This window comes from Anopheles gambiae, chromosome X (assembly GCF_943734735.2).
Source record: "Anopheles gambiae chromosome X, idAnoGambNW_F1_1, whole genome shotgun sequence".
Lineage (NCBI taxonomy): Eukaryota > Metazoa > Arthropoda > Insecta > Diptera > Culicidae > Anopheles > Anopheles gambiae.
In genome coordinates this window covers 7,317,246-7,331,665 of record NC_064600.1, presented here as the reverse complement: position 1 = coordinate 7,331,665, position 14,420 = coordinate 7,317,246, and the positions used below count along the sequence as shown (strand labels likewise).

At 49.1% G+C, this 14,420-nt stretch overlaps 3 protein-coding genes across 4 annotated transcripts; 2 read left to right on the top strand and 1 right to left on the bottom strand.

Annotated features, from left to right (window-relative positions):
* Positions 1 to 5,004: 5,004 nt before the first annotated feature.
* Positions 5,005 to 7,179, top strand: LOC3289675 (dehydrodolichyl diphosphate synthase complex subunit Nus1). The gene is made up of 2 exons (XM_565967.4): positions 5,005 to 5,675; positions 5,755 to 7,179. The coding sequence occupies exons 1-2, from the start codon at positions 5,321 to 5,323 to the stop codon at positions 6,237 to 6,239; spliced, it is 840 nt and encodes a 279-aa protein (XP_565967.4). The 5' UTR covers positions 5,005 to 5,320; the 3' UTR covers positions 6,240 to 7,179.
* A 651-nt stretch (positions 7,180 to 7,830) lies between these two features.
* LOC1271844 (carbonic anhydrase) lies at positions 7,831 to 9,052 on the top strand. The gene has a single exon (XM_061646013.1). The coding sequence runs from the start codon at positions 7,992 to 7,994 to the stop codon at positions 8,865 to 8,867; it is 876 nt and encodes a 291-aa protein (XP_061501997.1). The 5' UTR covers positions 7,831 to 7,991; the 3' UTR covers positions 8,868 to 9,052.
* On the bottom strand, positions 8,903 to 12,898 carry LOC1271845 (IWS1-like protein). Of its 2 annotated transcripts, none has more exons than XM_061646008.1 (6): positions 12,706 to 12,898; positions 11,175 to 12,414; positions 10,728 to 11,088; positions 10,060 to 10,349; positions 9,859 to 9,973; positions 8,903 to 9,671 (listed from the first exon to the last, which is right to left on the bottom strand). In XM_061646008.1, exons 2-6 carry the CDS (start codon positions 12,323 to 12,325, stop codon positions 9,549 to 9,551), a joined length of 2,040 nt encoding a protein of 679 aa, XP_061501992.1. In that variant the 5' UTR covers positions 12,326 to 12,414; positions 12,706 to 12,898; the 3' UTR covers positions 8,903 to 9,548. The 2 variants fall into 2 exon arrangements, with proteins under 2 accessions (XP_061501992.1, XP_061501990.1); XM_061646006.1 differs by having other exon boundaries at positions 11,175 to 12,417; positions 12,706 to 12,897.
* Between the last annotated feature and the right edge of the window lie 1,522 nt (positions 12,899 to 14,420).

Here is a 14,420-nt window from a genome sequence, read left to right as displayed (position 1 = left end):
GCGTGTGTGATCTGGTCTTGTAGAGCTGTTATAAGTCCGGGACCAGTTATAGGGTCTGACCAGCTTCGGTATCAATTCCCGCACAATTTTAGTATTGTGGAATCGGTATCGATGTCAGGCGTACCGGCAAACCTTTTGGTTGTAGAACCTGATCAGTTTCGGTATCAATTCCAGCACAATTCCAATATTGTGGAATCGAGATCGATGTCTCAGGCGTATACCGGCAAACCTGTTGGTTTGATTTCTATAAGTTATAAGTCCAGGACCAGTTCTAAGACTTGACCAGCTTCGGTATCAATTCCAGTATTGTGGAATCGGTATTGATGTCAGGTGTACCGGCAAACCTTTTGCTTTGGTTTCTATAAATTATAAGTCCGGCACCAGTTGTCCAGGACCTGACCAGCTTGGATATCAATTCCAGCTCAATTCCGGTATTGTGGAATTGGAATTGATGTCAGGCTATAAGCAGTGGCGCGTTAAACGGTGGGCGGACTGGGCGGCCGCCAGGGGCCCCGTCGATCTAGGGGGCCCCGTCATTGTGATGTTCGACTTCGTACTGATTCTACCCCCCCCTCTGGATGGGACTTTTACCATCTATTTCAAAAAGACACATTTTTAATTAATTCATTTTTCCCATCGCTTTACTCACAGTATTTTGTCGAGGGCCCCGAACTGCAGAAAACCGGGGCCCATACTACTCAAAGCAGCACATTAAATGTTCTAAGAAATCTGCCAATACTTGCATCAAAGCTGCGCTGCGACACGCGCGCACAGCTCAAATCAATACCTCATCATCGTTGGCGCAAAGTATTGGACAGAGCGAGAAACCGTCAATTTTTGCTGGTGTGGGTGGCCTGTGCACGAGACACCCAAACCCACAACCACGCAGAGCAACTTGCTGCTAAAATGGAATGCACAGAACGCTGCGCTTAACTACCACCGAAAACCCGTTACACAACACAAGCATACAACACACCCAAACAAAAGTTTAAAGGCCCCGAAACACAATATCAATACATCGGCTCGTAGCCGGTAAAATTAGCAAGAAAAATTGACTAACATCAAGCAAGCAACGGTGCTCCAGTGGGTAGAGGTTTCATTCGAGAAACGATTCCATCGATATCGATGTGTGCGCTTTTCAATTTGGCTGGGATGAAACGTGCCTGCGCTTGTCTAGGGGCCCCTATACTTGTTTTGCAGATGTGTGCCGAAAACAGACAGCTGTTTTCACGCGAAAAATGGTATTCACATCTCAAGCCTGAGATCGTGGAGCGTGCCTGCTTTTAACGCAAAACCTTAAATTTTCACGCGGGGCCTTACTCAACTTTTGTGGTCAACTGACAAATAGGGGAAATCGGGAAGGGGTGGTATTTATATGTCCAAAAAGAAACTGTGCCATGTTAATATTAAAATGATGTTTTATCACTATTTACATACAACTTTTTGCGTGAAGACAAGATAAAAAACCGTTACAGCTATGCTGAAACTAAAACTCAAAGGTGGTTTACGAGGCCCCAACTATTATGTGGACTCTTCGATGAAGGGGCCCCTTCGGTAAGGGCCCCCGTCGGTAAGGAGGCCCCGTCGATAAGGGGCCCCGTGTATAAGGGGCCCCGTCAATGAAGGGCCCGTCCATTTGGTGTCTTGGTGTGGATGGTCGATGCACGAGCTCACCAAAAAAAAAAAACGCGGAGACACTTGCTGCTAAAATCCAATGCACAGCACACAGAACAGAACGCTGCGTTTAACCACAAAGAAAACCCGTTTCAACAGCCACAAGCACACATCATACACAGACAAAAATTTAAAGGCCCCTAAACAAAATTTCAATACACCGGCTCGTAGCCGGAGAAATTAGCAGGAAAAAATGACACCAAGCTCGCGTCGCTTTAAAAAGCCTAGGAAGGTCGTTTGGTCAACGGTGGGTTCAGTGGGTTGAGGTTTCATTCGAGGAATGGTTAAATCGATGTCATTGTGTGCGCTCTTGGCTGGGATGAACCGTCCTGTTGTTGTATACGGGGCCCCTGCTACCGCTTTGCGATTCTGTGCCGAAAGCAGACAGCTGTTTCACACGAAAAATGGTATTCACATTCCTGGCCTGGGATAGTGGATTGTGTGTGTCTTTTAATGCAAAAACTAAAATTTTCATTCTTGGCCCTAATCGAACACATCCAGTTTGTGGACCGAAGAGAAGGGGAAATGGGAAAGGTTTCAGTTAGAAGAAAGGGGGGAAGGGTATAAAAATACTCAAGGAACCTATGGAACATGTTCATTTATATATGGTTTTTATCGACTATTTCAAGTTTTGCGAATACAACAAGACCAAAAAACCGTTACAGATGCATCTACATACAGCCATACACAGCCATAATACGAAGAATAATCTCCATTGCCGCGTCCATTTGGGGCCCCGTTGATGATCCCGTCGATTGAGGGGCCCCTTCTATTTGGTGTTGTCAACCCAATATACCTCCATTTTCCCCCCGGGGGTTATGTTTACAATCAGATTTACTATTACTACCAGACCTATCAGAAGCATATTTATTTTATTTATCATAAGCATTTTACTATCAGAAGCAGAAAACATTTGCCTTTTTAACATGTGCAATATTTTTGTTTAACACGTGCACCTTATTTGGAAGCGTAGAACGCTGCGATACATGCCCACAGCTCAAAACAATATCATTTCATCATCGTTGGCCCAATGCATTGAACGTTACGCGCGAGTTGGGTAAAGCGAAATCCGTTACAAGAGATGCCTCACACAAACTACTTGCACATACGCCATTAAAAGGCTCCGAAACCGATCTCAACACAACGGTTCGTAGCCGGAGAAATTAGCAAGAAAAATTGGCTGACACCAAGCACGCTCTTTTTATCTGTTGAGGTTTCATTCAAGAATCGATTCCGATGTCGATGTGTGCGCTTTTTAATTTGGCCTGTTTCTATGTTATCACGCAAAAACTAAGAACTCGTGCCCCTGCTATCTTTTGGGGACTGGACGAAGTGATGGTGGAAAAGCAAGCTGTTGAAGGGTTTGGGTCAAATTTGGAAGGGTCGGCGGAAAGGAAATATCGATATGAATGATCGCGTAAAATTTGACGGCAGCGGTCGGCAAAGTCCGGCCCGCCTCAATATGCAGTCAGGCCCGAGAAAATATTTGCGCGATTTTGAAAGATAGGAAGATCCTATTCATTACAAATTAACTGAACATATTTTAATATGACAATTCATATCGTTGAACTATTCCAAATTTGATCACCATAACATGGATTGTCGGACCAATTAATATGGTCAAATTTGAGGAGAAATTAGAAAATAGAAACGAATAATTCCATAAAAACCTGACTGTTGATTTTACGAGAACAATGGTTACACACTATTGCTTTTTAAGGATGCAACGATTTTCTTGGAGCTTTTTTTTAAAGAAATGCACTATCAATTGGTCTGACCTGGCCTTACTTGTCCGTGGCCTCATAATAGTACTGAACGATTGTACTTTTGTCTCGATAATTTTTCAGCTGTTAAGGTTTTTGTACCATCTTCAGATATATCCTGAAAACATTTTGCAACATGGAAGGAAGGGTACATTCAGAAGCGATATTGCGATTTTGCTTAATTGTTTTGAACTTTTTATGACTTTTGCACAGTATGCTGCAGACTCTTAATTGAAGAATCTTTACAATCAATTTTAGTTATTTAATAAAATGAATTTGAAACTTGCTTGGATGATATAATAATTTAAGAAAACCAATAACCAATCGCATTGTTTAATATCATAAACCAGTTATTTGGGTATTAACTGTAATAATATAATAATATATGTGTAAAATAATGCATTCTCCTGGCCCTCACCGCTCGACCTGTGGTCCGTGGATTACTTGAGACAAACATACTGCAATACAAGGTATTTCCAGTTACTTTCGAATGAAAATATTGTTTTTCCCGCGTGCAACAAGTTATCGCTCTGACCGATTGAAAATGAAGTGGCCGTAATTCGAAGCAAGACGGTACTTCAGTATTCATTGTAAAGGTAAACACCAACGTAAAAGCAAAATATTGTTTTCATGTTATGCTCACGATGGCGATTTTAAATCAAATCGTCCGTATTATGAAACACGAGCTAGAAACTGTAAAGTAGGAAAGAAAATATCGTTTAGAACCATCGTTCTTGTCAATAAAAGACAAATGTAACTAGCTTAGCGAAAACGATAACTTTCCGACCTTTAACTTCTTTTGAGTATAGATAAAACCAACTCCGATCATGGCAGGTCAGATTTGTTCGGATTGTCAGGATAGGACTAAGCCCATCCATCATCTATCGACTTCTCATTTAAGGAGTTTAGTTATGTCCTCCTACCCAAGGTAATCCCTCTAAACTCCAACGTCCGAAAGGTTTTTATGATCGCCTAGACGATCAAGTGTCGAAAGTCCGCTTCGAAACAGTATCCACAGTACCCAAAATTTGAACATACTACAAAGCCTTTCTGATATTACTGATTGTTTAGTCATTGATATCGATTAAAAATTGGCGAAAAAAAGTATTGAAATTGGAGTTTTTATTGTTGCGCGGGTGGCAGTCCATGCTGCTCTTGTTCATCTCTGTTTCATAAAGATTTATACAGATGTGAACTGTATTTTGTCGAAACAAGTTTGTTGATTTGGTACGCACTCACAGTTATCATGAAATTTCAGCAAGAACAGCAAAGTGGTGTGAAGATTTTTCTCAACCGAAACGTTAATTCCGCAAGCCGAATACGCACCTAAAATTTATCGGGGTGTAAGCGGTTACCAAATCAAATGTTTGTTCATCACGAGCAAGTGGGCATCGCATTATGTTTTCTTTTGAAGCTCAGAAATGTCGTTTTGAAAGAATAAATAGCTGCATTTTCAGTAATTTGTTTTACTGATATTCAGTGAAACGAGAAAACCATGTATTACTCAATAGCTTTCAGTAAAAAATGTAACTGCAGCAAACTTATAAAATTTGCAGTGTATGATTCGTATATTTATATCAGTATTCCGTTTTTGGGCGCATTCTTGAACTCCATTCGGACGGAAGCGGATTTAAATGCATTTTTGCGGATTTAACATAAAATCAAACTCAACCGAAACCCACCGTTGCTGTGGAGTCGTCCTGCCTGTGGTACAGTCTGTCATGTGCTGCCCGCCCGCAATGTGACAGTGTTCTACGTAAGCGGGCAACTGTCAAAACAGCGGTACACATTCCGAAGTGCAACAACCAAAACAATACGCCGCGTGTGTGTGTATGTGTCAGTAGTGCGGTCAGGAGGGTTGGTAAAATTCGTTGAAAGCTGAAATGAAGGTGAAACCGCACAGACCGTACACCGCCGAGTACGACAATGGCCAGTCGGCACCGAATCTGCTCGTCTACCTGCTCTGGCTGCTGGTACACAAGCTCGTCACTATCGTCGAGCAGCTGATGCAGTCCCTGCGCCAACCGTTCTTCAGCAAACGGATCCGCATAAAGGCCCACCAGTACGCAGAGCACCAGCAGCAGCAGCTTCCCGCACCGGTGTCAAAGCTGTCGAAGGTGCCGAAACATCTGGTGGTGCTGCTAGGGCCGGAACCGCCCCTCTACCGCCAGCTGGCCCAGTTCATCTTCTGGTCGCTGGCGGCTGAGATCGAGTACGTTAGCTTCTACGATCACAACGGTAAGCGGGGTCCATCTGTCCTTCCAGCCCGCCCTCCCCGGAAAGTCACTAATTGGAACTCCACCCTTCCCTTTGGCAGGAACCATCAAGCGCAACTGCGAGGAAGTGAAGCGCTGCGTACGCGAAGCACCGGTGGAAGGGAAGGACCGCATCGTTTGGCTGGAACGCAGTGGTAGCGGTGCGGAGGCGGACGATAGCCCCCGCCAACCAGTCGGGAGTGGCCGCACAGTGGTGGTCGGCTTTCTGTCGCCCGAGGACGGCAAGCAGGGGCTGGTGAGCCTGTCCCGCTCGATCGGCGAGTCCGTGCGGCGGCGCGATCTGTACGCGGCCGACGTGAGCATCGAGCTGCTGGACAGCCGGCTGCAGGCGGCGCTCGGGGCCGTGCCCGATCCCGATCTGGCCCTCTACTTCGGTGACGTCTGCTCCACGTACGGGCTGCTGCCGTGGCAGATACGGCTGACGGAGTTTCTGCCGCTCGGCACCCGGCTGCGGGACAGTACCGAGCGGGAGTTCGTGCGCTGCCTGCACCGGTACGCCAAGTGCGAGCAGCGCCTGGGCACGTAGAGGTGTGGGCCGCGGGCAGACACACCAATGTATATTTGTAGGACAATGCAAAAGACCGGACAGCGAATTCCTTCACCCTCAATTAGTGAATTAGTTTAGCCAAAATAGCATTTAAATTTCTGTTCGTTTTAGGCAGGCGTTGGCATTTACAAAGACAACTATTTACCGAAGAAATTAACTACCCCGCCCGTATGCCCTTCTGTCCTTCTCGTTTGCCGTGAGTCGGTTGAATAATTGTGTGTGCGAAAGGCAGGAGTAATCATTCCAGCCTGTTAATTCTCCCGAGTGAGCGTTCATCCCCAAATGTATGACATTACATTAAATGCAATGTTTTAACCGGAAATTGGCACCGACCGGGGAACATTTTGCATTTGGTAAAAGAGCTGTGAGCAAAAGCAAAAGGGCAATTGTGGGGGGAAAATAAAACGACCGTACGGAATATGTCTGCATGATAGAGCAACAAGAAAAGAAAAAATCGATTTAAATACTAATTTCCCTACCGTTTTCCATTGGTGCGAATTTTGAATAATAGATTAACGATAAACTTAGCACGCCCGTTCAAACGGTTTAAATAATTCCGGTCGTGGTCGAAGCGAGGGCTGGGAATGCCGTCCTTGAGTGCTTGAAGTGGCGTCAGAATTAGTGATGGGGCAAATGAAGAATTCGTCGGAATCGATTCCGGCTAGCTCCGAAATGTTCTGGAATCGATTCCGGATAGTAGATCCGGAACCAGTGTCCGGAATTGGTTCCGGAATCGGACCCGGCATCGAAATTGGCTCCGAAATCAGAATCGGTTTTGAAACGGAGTCGGTTTCGGCATCTCCATAAGAGTAGACGTTTAGGTCCAATGATGCAACGTATTGATAGCCGCAAAGAATCCAAATTTACTAGTAAACGATCCACTCTCATGGAGATTTCCGGACTGATTTTGCTTCTGAAACTTCTTATTTCAATTCAAGAACTGATTCTCATTTCGGAGCTAATTTCTGGAGTCAATCCTAATTCCGTTACCGAAGCAAATTGTGATCCCTAGGTCGGTACCGATTCCTGTGCTGATTGTGATTCCGGAGCCGATTCTAATTCCGGATTCGGAGTAGACCCTGGAATCGGCTCTAGAGTCAACTCCGGAATCGGATTCGGAATCGACTTCGGAATCAACTCCGGAATCGGATTCGGATTCGGCTACGGAGTCAACTCCGGAATCGGCTACGGAGGCAACTCCGGAATCGATTACGGATTCAACTCCGGAATCGGATTCGGATTCGGCTACGGAGTCAACTCCGGAATCGGCTACGGAGGCAACTCCGGAATCGATTACGGATTCAACTCCGGAATCGATTCCAGCATCGAAATCGGCTACGGAGTCAACTCCGGAATCGGTTACGAATTCAACTCCGGAGTCATCTCAGTAATCGGCTACGGAGTCAACTCCGGAATCGGTTACGAATTCAACTCCGGAGTCATCTCCGGAATCAGCTGCGGAGTCAACTCCGGAATTGACACCGTAATCGACTCCGGAAACGGAATCGATTCCAGCATCGCAATCGGCTTCGGAATTGAATCCTAACACGGAATTCCGATTCCGATCGGGTAGATCCGATTCCGAGCTCCCACCACAAGTCAGAATCGATTGGTCCGTTTTCATCGATTTCCAATAGCTCCTTTTGTTGCGGACTAACCTTGTGTTTTTTTTGCCACATCAAACGAGCACGTGGCTCGGATCCTGGCGCCCACACCAGTGTGCCGCTGGCAATGCAACGAACGGCATCGAAAGGTACGGTCCAGAGCCCGGTCTGTCTGGTGCAGGGCCGGGCACGGATCGTCGACGATGCTGCCCCGCTGCACTACGTGGGCCACTGGGACGGCCTGGGGCGGGCGACGCTATCGAACAACGGTCAGTCCGCCGTGGTAAGCTTTGAGAACCCTGCCAGTAGTCCGTCGAATCCTCATCTACCTCCCCCTTTTCCCGCGAAGCTAACGCTGAGCGAGCGTCCCTTCCGGCCGTTCCTGGTCGGGGGCCCGCTCGGCAGCGCGTACCTGTTCGAGCAGCTCCACTTCCACTGGGGCCCGGACGATGCGGTGGGCAGCGAGCATCTGCTCGACGGTCGGGCCCACTCGATGGAGGCTCACCTCGTCCACTACAACGCCCGGTACGGCAGCTTCGGCGCGGCGCTGGCCCACCCGGACGGGCTGGCGGTCGTGGCGCTGTGGCTCGATGGCGGTGGTAGCGCCGTGTGGCGCCCGCTGCAGCCGATCGTGCGCGCGCTGCGCCACATCCGGCGGCCGGGCACGCGGACCACCGCCCTACCCGCCGACTGTTTGCGCTGGCTGGCCGCCGGGCTGGAGCTCGGGCGGCATTACTACACGTACGACGGGTCGATGACGACGGCCCCGTACCGGGAGTGCGTCCGCTGGCTCATCTACCGCACGCCGGTCTACGTTTCCCCCCGGCAGACTGCCGCCTTTCGCCGGCTGCTGCGCCGCTGTCCGGCCCGACCCGGCGGCGATCGTTTCGCTCCGATCACCAGCAATTTCCGCCCGGTCCAGCGATCGGCCGCCGGTGGCGATCCGCTCGGCTTGGTCTTTGTGCGGGACAGTGTGGGCGCGGCCCGGCGCGCCAAACTTTAGTTCGGAGCAGGTGTATCAATTGGCATGCTTTGTACGTTTTGTATGTTTTGCTCCATTTCTTTTTATTATTTTATTGTCGCTTCAAATTATAATTGGATGTGTAGGTGGTGTGCGAACATGATTAAGTATAAGCTTGGAGCGAACTTCAGTTAGTTTCAGGAAAATTAGAGAGAAAAAATGATTTTTACTTTAACTCTCATACCCTCCGACAGGTTTTGCTGTGTTTCGAGTGAGCCTATTGTTGAAGCGATGGGGGTAGAGTGCGAGCAGATGGTGGTGGTGTGCACATACGCCCACGTGTCCTAGTTCAAATTTACAATATTTTAAAATTGCCTAAATCATTCAATTCTACTAAATTCAGTTACGCAAAATGATGATGATAAAACGACCGTGATGATGCCGTTCAATAAAATAATACGAAATAAGTGTCAAGTGGAGAAAAAAAATAGCCAAATTGTGTTTATCGAACCGAGAAAGAGAAAATTTGAAAGAGTGAAAGAAGCAGCGATGGTTCGGCCGCCTGCTCCATAATGCGCTTCACAATGGTGCGCCTGCTGTACATGCTTGAACCCAAGTAGTGTGGGGTGTTTAGAGGTAAAGGGGGTGAGGAGGGGGGGTTGGGGAAAAAGCGACCTCCGTTCGTCTCCGCAAGTGTAAAAACCCAGCCCAAAAATCTAAAACCTAGAGCGCCATTTTACGTCCCTCGATGGAAATGTCGACCGCGCGGCGCGTCGAGTTCAGTCTCTTCTGGTCGATAAACTTCTTCAGATGCTTCTCGTAGCGGTTTAGCTTCTTCTTCGCAATCTGTACCACCAGCAACAGAAAAAAAGGAAAAACAAGCATTAAAAATGGACGGCAAACGGCACCCCCCCCCCCCCCCCCCCCCCCACACACACACACACACACACACACACACACACACACACACACACACACACACACACACACACACACACACACACACACACACAAGCAGGCAAAATGCACTTACACTGCTCATATCTACATCAATTTTGGATTTCGGCCGCACGATGTACTCCTTGTCGGATGGCATCGGGACGCGCGCCCGCTGTATCCAGCCCTTGTCGCCCGGTCGCAACGTTCCTCTGTAGCAGAGAGCAAAAGAAGGCAAAAAAGCAATAAAATCAATTGCACCAATTTTTTTCTGTTTCTTTGCATCCGCTGTACGTACTTGTCCGCCTCGGTGAAGGGCAGCCCCTTCTGGCTCTTGCTGGTGGAGGCCGCCGAGTCCGGGGACGGTTTGCGCTTGCGCGGCATCTGCTGCAGGTCGCGCTGCTGGCGCTCCTCGCGCGTCATCGCCTTGAAGTCGGTGCTGAGGTTGAAGATTGGTCGGCACCAGTCCGCTATCAGCCGGCCTGCCCGGTCACGGTTCACCTTCGTTTCGTTCGGGTGCTTGTACAGATACATCACCGCCTTGCCGATGCCCGACTGCCGCAGGTAGGACCGGTCGATGGTAGGGAACTGTTGGGAGGGTGAGAGAAAGGGTTTTGTTTTTTGGTCAAACTCATGCTGTCCCGACAGTAAAGCGTACAGACTTCAAAAAAAATCCGACCTCGGTTAGATAAAGGGTTTTCCAGGAGTTCTCATAGCTGTGGGACACTTTATTTATTCTTTCCTGCATGAAAAGAACTTATTGTAATGGGAATTGGACTCTCTAGCACCCTTGTTGGACAAAGCCAATAGGAATTTCCAACGAGCCTGTCCAAAAAAGGGTGCCATCTAGTCTAATTTCCAACATATGAAGGTCACTTCTAATAGGAAAGAGTCAAGGAAGTGTCGCACAACTGTGAGAACCCCTGGAAAACCCTATAAGAGTGTACAAGCTGCACTAGTACTTACGTCCGACAGCAGCTTCAGGATGCTTTCGCGTATCTGCAGACACGGCAGCGCCTTGTTCGGCAGCGGCGCTATCCAGTCGGTGAGCACGTTCAGCACGTTGTGCTCGAGGAACGCGAGCTGCAGATCCTTCTTGATCAGCTGCGACATCGCGTGCTTCAGCATGGCGATCTTCTTCGTTGCCGGCTTGCCCTCCACGTTCAGCTGCCGGTCGTGCTCGGCCGCCTGGCGCATCTGCTGCAGCAGCTGCGCGATCTGGTCGTCGTTGTCGTTGATCAGATCGATGTCGTTCCGCTTGCGGCGGCGCGACTTTTCCTCCTTCTTCTTGGCCATCATGATGTCAAAGTCTGACATGAACTGGCCCCTGGAAGGGAGGGGGTAAAACAACAACAAACACACCATTATTTGACCTGCAGTGCGCTACCGCCCGGAAGCCCTCAACGCCCGTACCTGTCGGACCCATCGTCCTTGATGCCGTCGTCGTCGGAATCGATCAGCGTCTGCTTGCCCTTCGCTTTCCCCTCGTCGCCGGAACCGGGCTCGTCCTCCTCGCCCTCCTCGCGCTCCTTGCCCTCGCCGTTGCCGGCAGCCGGGTCGCCCTCCTCGCCCTCCTCGTCGTCCGAATCGATGATGCGCTTGGCCGGCTTGCTGTGCTTGCCCGAGCTGCTCGGTCCGGCCTTCTCCTCGCCGGCCGCCATCGACGGGCTCTTGCTGCGCGAAACAGACCGCGAGCTTCGGCTTCGGCTGCGGCTGCGACTGACGCTACGACTGACGCTGCGGCTCACGCTACGGCTTACGCTGCGGCTCACGCTGCGACTGACGCTGCGGCTGCGCGATTTCGACTTGGACGAGCGGGACCGCGAGCTCGAGGCCGAACCGGAGCGGGAACGGGCCCGGGAGCGGGATCGCGACCGCGAACGGGACCGTGAGCCCGAGCCGGAGCGGGACCGGGAACGCGACCCGGAACCGGACCGTGAGCGTGAGCGGGAACCGGAGCCGGAGCGTGAGCGGGAGCGAGATTGCGAACGGGACCGGGACCGTGAGCGGGACCGCGAGCCGGACCCGGAGCGCGACCGCGACCGGGACGGTGTGCGGACGCGCCGCTGCGACGATAGGCGACTTCCCGAGCGGCTGCGGCTGCGGCTGACGCTGGCCGAGTGGCTGCCGCGCCGGTTGCGCGATCGCCGGCTCTGGCGCGATCGGCTTCGGCTCTTGCGCGAACCGGCCTCGCTGACCTCCGAGCCGCTCCGGCGCCGTCGACGGTCCGGCTGTGATGTGTGGCTGTCGCGCGAACCGCTCCGGTTGCGAGGGGGCGAGTGCATTTTCCCCTCCAGTCCCCCCGATGCTGCTGTTTCCTCCACCGTCGCACCTGCTTCCTTTGCGCTATCTACGGGTGCCGAAGGCACAGCGGCATCGTCCTGCTGCTGCTGCTGCTGCTGCTGCTGTTCCTTTCCATCGCCGGCATCGCCCACGGTCTGGGCTGTTTCGTCTGGTAGTAGCTTTGGCTCGACAGTAGGTTCCAGCTCGCTGATGGTCGTTTTCGGTTCATCCCCGTTCGGTGGTTGCGGAACCACGGCGACCGGCTCGCCGTTGGCTTCCATCGCGGAAAAGCCTCACACTCGAACACACACGGTCTTGGGACGCAGAAGGCGTAGGTCTGCAGTTCTCTGGAATGTCGCTACTGGGGGGGCTACTAAAGTGGGGGAGGAAATAAGGATATAAGAAAATGTGTCAAAAAACCGCATCTAAAATGACGTCCGTCGCTAACCAACATTGCTAACATTGCGGAACAATGTCGACCGAAAGTAGTGCCGCGTACATGCACGTCGCATTAATTCGGCAAAATTGCCCCTTTTTGCGTGCTACCTTGACGCAGTTGCTACCTTGGCTGCAGCACACACAGCCACTCGAAAAGTCTCGGTACATCCGGTGCCGAGCAAGCTAGCGACAGCTTTGGGAAGTTTGATCCCGCAACACTTACCTACGGTCGAGCGAACGAACACGAAAACTTCCAGCACGTTTCCAGCGGAAAATCGAGAAATGGCGAATCGGTAGGACAAGTGCTCCCAGAAACGCACAGCCAGCTTCGATTGAAAAATGGAAGATTTTTGCTTATGTTTTGGGTACTGTCAAAACTGGGCTAGCAAACAAAGTGGAAATCCCATAACCACTGTGTGAGCAGAGACGTCACCGCGGTGACAGCCCGGTGGGCAAAATTGTGCACACGGTAACGGCAAGCTTTCGTTGCCGCGGCAATGCGACCGACTCTAATACCGTTCAAATAGACTAGAGCGTTTCTAGAAACAGCGAAAGAGCAGCTGAGACATTAACTGACAGCATACTTTGACAGCTACTGACAGTATTTTAGGTGAGAGAAAACTCCCAGCCATGCAAAGAACGGTGGAGCTGAGAAAAATTTGAATTTGCAGTTCATGGTCAACGATCAAGTATAGTTAGTCTTTGCCAGTGTAATAAGCAGGGAAATATTCACATAAAGCAAAATAAACTTTTCTGTTTTCTTTTTAGCCATTAAAATCGATTTCCAAAAGTTTCATCTCTGTGCTTTTCGGAGCTTGCGTGGCGTGAGAAACCGGTTGTGAATTCTCTCACAGCCATCCCTCACCTGCAGTCTCGGTGTATGTAGCTCATACACTGCTTCTAGACGACCCAAAAAATCTTTCTCAACAAATTTTGGCAACACTTTCCATCTGTCAAACCGTCTATGTTTTAGCACGAAAGTATGGCTAACTTCGATTGTTTCGCAGCGAAACGCGAGCGCTGCGTTTCTGTGAAAATTTCACAAACCTACGACAATCACGGGTGCTCTTGATTTTGTTCTAAAATCAAGTAGTTTTATTAGCACAAATAGCTCGTAGAAAATTTGTCGCGGTACATCGTCTAGAAGCAGTGATAGAACGACAACGTTGTGCGTGACGTCGACTCGCGCGACAAAAAGTAGAATAATTTTACAAACAGAGTCTCGCGCGTAATTTCTGCTTCATCCGAAACAATCGAATTATCCAGTTTTTCATAAGCCAGTTCAATGCCAAACTCGAAAAAAATAAATTTTAAAACATTGTAACTCATTTTTTATATTTTTAAACAAAAAAAGTAGGTTGACTGCGTGAAAGAGCTACTTTGATCTACGCGGAGTGAAATTTTGAGCTACTTTTTGTCGCGCGCGACGTTGTCGCTCTATGTCTATTTGAACGGTCACGCTATTTCGGTTCATATTGCGATTATTTGAATGTTTTAAATGGTGATTAACGATCCGGCGGAATACAATTTTTTAAATTCGTCGTACGACGAAATCGCACGTCCGACGTTATCGTTTGCGAAAAAGCGTTGCCCACAGTACTAAAACGTATCTCGGAGGTAACCTGTACAGTCATTATCCGATATACGCTATCGTACGGGACCGAGCGCAATAGCGTATCTCGAGTTTTCGCGTATAGCGGATTCCTATGGAAAAATAGTTTACACTACCGGTTCGAGGGTTGAAATATATCGCCAATGAGTGTTGCATTAAAGTTTTTTGTTATAAAACAGGTATCTTTTGCCCAAATTTAATGTTAAATGCATTAAGAACATTAAGGAAATTCAAAAAGAGCATAAAATACTTCAAAGTATTAAAATATTTGCAAAAAACACATGGAGCTGTCAAATTTAGAGGAATCGCGTACTGCGAATTCGCGT